The 4,760-nt window shown below is 30.8% G+C and overlaps 1 protein-coding gene across 1 annotated transcript; it reads right to left on the reverse strand.

Moving 5' to 3' along the window:
* Nucleotides 1-1,546: 1,546 nt before the first annotated feature.
* On the reverse strand, nucleotides 1,547-3,277 carry LOC124930809 (elongation factor Tu, chloroplastic-like). Its single transcript, XM_047471169.1, has one exon. The coding sequence runs from the start codon at nucleotides 3,200-3,202 to the stop codon at nucleotides 1,715-1,717; it is 1,488 nt and encodes a 495-aa protein (XP_047327125.1). The 5' UTR covers nucleotides 3,203-3,277; the 3' UTR covers nucleotides 1,547-1,714.
* Between the last annotated feature and the right edge of the window lie 1,483 nt (nucleotides 3,278-4,760).

Raw genomic sequence — 4,760 nt, forward strand, 5'->3', positions numbered from 1 at the left:
CAACTTTTTAACTAACTAATATATAATGATGTTGAGTAAATGGATATTTGGGTCGGATTATGGGTTGACTCACCCATAAACTTAAAACGGTTAAAAAATGTCAAAAAATGTTATCCGTAATTTTTTTTTACGATTTTTTTATTATTACTCGTGCAAATGCACGGGCTAAATGCTAGTTGTTTTAAAAATGTTAGATATTTTGTCTTGAAATAATAGAAATATATATATAAATGATGTTACAAATAAATTAATTAAATACAATATTACAAAGAATGAAATCACTAATTGAGATGCTGATTCGAGGCTTAACACATTTTCTTTGTTTAAAATGAATAGTTTTATTTTTTCATTAAAAATAATTAATTATATTAAAAATTATTTAAATTTAAATAAATTTAAATTTTAAATATTATTTTATTTAATAATATAAAATATTTTTAATAACTTATTAAAAACTAATTATTTTTATTCAAATACAATTTATCACAATTTAAATAAAATTAATAATAATTATTAAGTTTAAATTTATTTTATTATTTTCTCTTATTTGTTAGTTTTTTAAATTATTTTTTAATATTAAATTTTCAAATATTTTATTATTATTCAGTTTTTAATATATATAATTTAAAATTAATATATATTATTATTAAATATATAAAGATAATTTATATAATTTTAAAATATATTTATTAATTCATAATTTAAAGATTTAATAATTAGTAAAAATATTATATTAATATATATGATTGAATGCGTTATTTTTTTCTAAATAAAAATATTGATTCTCTTCATCCAGGTCAAGTCAAGTCGAATTATGGTTAAATCATTACTTTCATAGTTTTCATATTTTCTTTGATATGTGAAAACTTAATGTTCTTATAGTTCATTACTGGCTAAGACAACCAGTAAAGCAAAATAAAAGTCAATTCATTCAGTTCTTATTTTTGTCTCTTTTTATGCAAACCTGGTTTTGTTATTGACGACTAAAGAGGGGAGAATCAAGAAAAAATAGGGTTTTCCGAGGCTTGTGAAAATGAGGGATCTGTTTCCGGGTTTAGGTGTGTCTGTTTGTGATTCAAATAGGGTTTGGTTATGTTTGTAATTGGAGAAAAAAAGGGTTCTGTTTGAAAACTCTCCCAAAAATCTATTTAAGGAGCCCTATATTAGTTTTGTTTTCTCGATTCTTGCTGCAATTATGCTGCAATTATCGAGTGAATCGATTGATTTTGAGGGATCTAGATATCGAACTTCTGATTCACCACTCGGGTCACAGTTTTAGTAAGCACTTTCATATGTGCAATGAATTGACTCCTCCTATCCTTCTTTATTAATGAAGGGAGGAACATAGAGCTACATTCTTTGAAGAGTCAAAATGGTTTGCTGTTGAGAAGGGTCTTGGAAGTGTCTCGACAGACAAATGGGTTTATGAAGACGCATCATAAAACTGCTTTCTTTTTACTCAAACTTTGGAACTAGCAAACACTAGGTTCTAATAATAATGTGGATTAGGTTTATCATTGGAAGATTGCAATCAAGTAATGTCAAGTGCTTGCAAAATATCCTCATCCTTTTCGTAATCAAAAGTCTCGGCTATGCATCTCAACAACAATTGAACCAAAACATTTTCAAACTAAACAAACTCAGAGAACTGCATAAAACTAGTTTTCAAATTGAGCAAATATTTAACATTTTTCATACCTGTTTTCAAAATCATTCATTCGATAATGGATTGAATAACACCAGCTCCAACCGTCTTACCACCTTCTCTAATAGCAAACCTCATCCCTTGCTCACAAGCAACCGGCATTATAAGCTCCACAACAATCTTAACACGATCCCCAGGCATAACCATCTTCGATTCCTCATCTTTATCGTTCATTATATGCGTAACCTTTCCTGTCACATCCGTCGTCCTCATGTAGAATTGAGGCCTATAACCTGCGAAAAAAGGCGAATGCCTACCCCCTTCTTCTTTCTTCAATACATAAACAATTGCTTCAAACTTAACATGAGGAGTTATGGTCCCCGGTTTAGCCAAAACCATTCCTCTCTGAATATCAATCTTCTGAATTCCTCTCAATAACAAACCCACATTATCGCCAGCCATCGCATCATCTAGAATCTTCTGGAACATTTCAACTCCGGTAACAGTTGTGCTTCGAGTATCTTTCAGTCCAACAATGTCTATAGTTTCTCCAACTTTAATCGTGCCTCTCTCGATTCTACCTGTCGCGACTGTTCCTCTACCGGTGATGGAAAACACGTCTTCAATTCCCATCAAGAATGGAAGATCAGTTTGTCTTTGTGGGATTGGGATGTAATCATCAACAGCATCCATCAATGAGTAGATTTTATCAACCCATTCATTATCTCCTCTTTTGAGTTTTGGATTCTCCATTAAAGCTTCTAAAGCTAGTAAAGCAGAGCCAGAGATAATAGGAATATCATCTCCAGGAAACTCATATGAAGATAAAAGCTCTCTAACTTCTAACTCCACCAATTGCAAAAGCTCTTCATCATCAACTTGATCTTGTTTATTCAAAAACACAACCATATTAGGAACACCAACCTGTTTCGCAAGAAGAATATGTTCTTTAGTCTGGGGCATTGGGCCATCTGCGCCTGAGACAACTAGTATAGCACCGTCCATTTGGGCGGCACCTGTAATCATGTTCTTAACATAATCAGCATGTCCAGGGCAATCAACGTGAGCGTAATGACGATTCTCCGTTTCATACTCCACCGTAGCAGTATTAATAGTGATACCTCGTGCCCGTTCCTCCGGCGCGGCATCGATTTCATCGTACTTCTTGGGAGCACTGTTTCCTAAGGAAGCTAGTGCCATGGTTAAGGCAGCGGTTAGAGTTGTCTTTCCATGGTCGACATGTCCGATTGTGCCTATGTTGAGATGGGGTTTATTTCTTTCGAATTTCCCCCTTGCGGCTCGAACGGTAAGGTCGCGGCGGCGGTGGCGGAGGAGTTGAGTGGGTGTTCTTGCGGTGGATGGGAAGAATAAAACTTTAGATGGATTGGAGATATGGGTTGTTGAAGAGAGGATTAGCTTAGTTGATTTGGTTCTTGAAGTGGAGGAATTAGAGAAAGAAATAGTGGATCCGCAGCAGGGTGAAGATGGGGAAGTTGAAGAGTAAGAGGATGTAAGTTTGGTTGAAGAAGCAGATGCTGACGCGGGTGAAATCGCCATGGATAGAGCTGAATTCCGGTTGAATCGCAGAGAAACACGAAGAGAATGGGGGAAGACGCAGGATTGTGTTATCTCAGGAAGGGTTCAAGGATGCCCTCATATATATCTTCTATCCACAAAATTCTCTTCACTTCTCTTCTCTTGTCTTTTTTATTTTATTTATAATCAAACCATTATATTAATAAATAATTGCTTTCCATTCAAATTAAAATAGACAAATCAAATAATCAATTATATTATTAGGTGTTTGGATCTTTGTTAGAAATTCGATAGGTTGGATTTCAGTAGTTAAATGAGTGATATTAATATTTTATTTATAATATCACGTAAATAATAAGTTAACGATGTTTGAAACGTTAATTTTATTTAATTTTAACAATAAATAGTCTCAATTTATATGATTGATCGAAGAAATCCAAAATTACAAATTATCGGGATTCAACCATTAGGCAATAGCATATATAATTTAACCAAATTTTGTAATGTTAATTTATAATGAGGTAGTGTTATAAATACTAAACTTGGTGTCGAAGTTTTATTTTTGTAAAAGAAAGTATTCGAATTAGCAAAATAACCAAACTTATATTCAAATCAACTAATTTGTGTGATGTAAGCTCAGGTATAATATTATTAGATTTAGTATAAACGGAATTTTTTATTCATATACATATTTTTGTTCAAAATTTAATACTTTCAATTTTATTGGCTACACATAATAATCATAAACATAAACCTAACTCAGTCATATAAATCGGGACAACCACTAGATTATTCAAATTGAATATGAAAATTTTGAATTGCCTTTATTATTATGAAATAGTAGTTAAATTAGTGATATTAATATTTTATTTATTTATAATATCACGTAAATAATTAGTTAACGATGTTTGAAACGTTAATTTTATTTAGTTTTAACAATAAATAGTCTCAATTTATATGATTGATCGAAGAAATCCAAAATTACAAATTGTCGGGATTCAACCATTAGGCAATAGCATATATAATTTAACCAAATTTTGTAATATTAATATATAATGAGGTAGTGTTATAAATACTAAACTTGGTGTCGAAGTTTTATTTTTGTAAAAGAAAGTATTCGAATTAGCAAAATAACCAAACTTATATTCAAATCAATTAATTTGTGTGATGTAAGTTCAGGTATAATATTATTAGATTTAGTATAAACGGAATTTTTATTTATATACATATTTTTTTTCAAAATTTAATACTTTCAATTTTATTGGCTACACATCATAATCATAAACATAAACCTAACTCAGTCATATAAATCGGGACAACCACTAGATTATTCAAATTGAATATGAAAATTTTGAATTGCCTTTATTATTATGAAATACAATACATCACACAAAAATAAATGTGAGCCAAGGTAAAATGTATTTTGATTTGTTATTCATAAGGTGAAAGAGTTATAGTTATGGTTTTTAATGTATTAAGTTTCTCTCAGATTCTGGTCCATAGAAAGGATTTCTTGATATGGGATCCCAGTTCCTTTCCTAGAGAGGAGCAAAACAATTATATTGAATTCTTTTTTACT

This window comes from Impatiens glandulifera, chromosome 3, assembly GCF_907164915.1.
Source record: "Impatiens glandulifera chromosome 3, dImpGla2.1, whole genome shotgun sequence".
Classification (NCBI taxonomy): domain Eukaryota; kingdom Viridiplantae; phylum Streptophyta; class Magnoliopsida; order Ericales; family Balsaminaceae; genus Impatiens; species Impatiens glandulifera.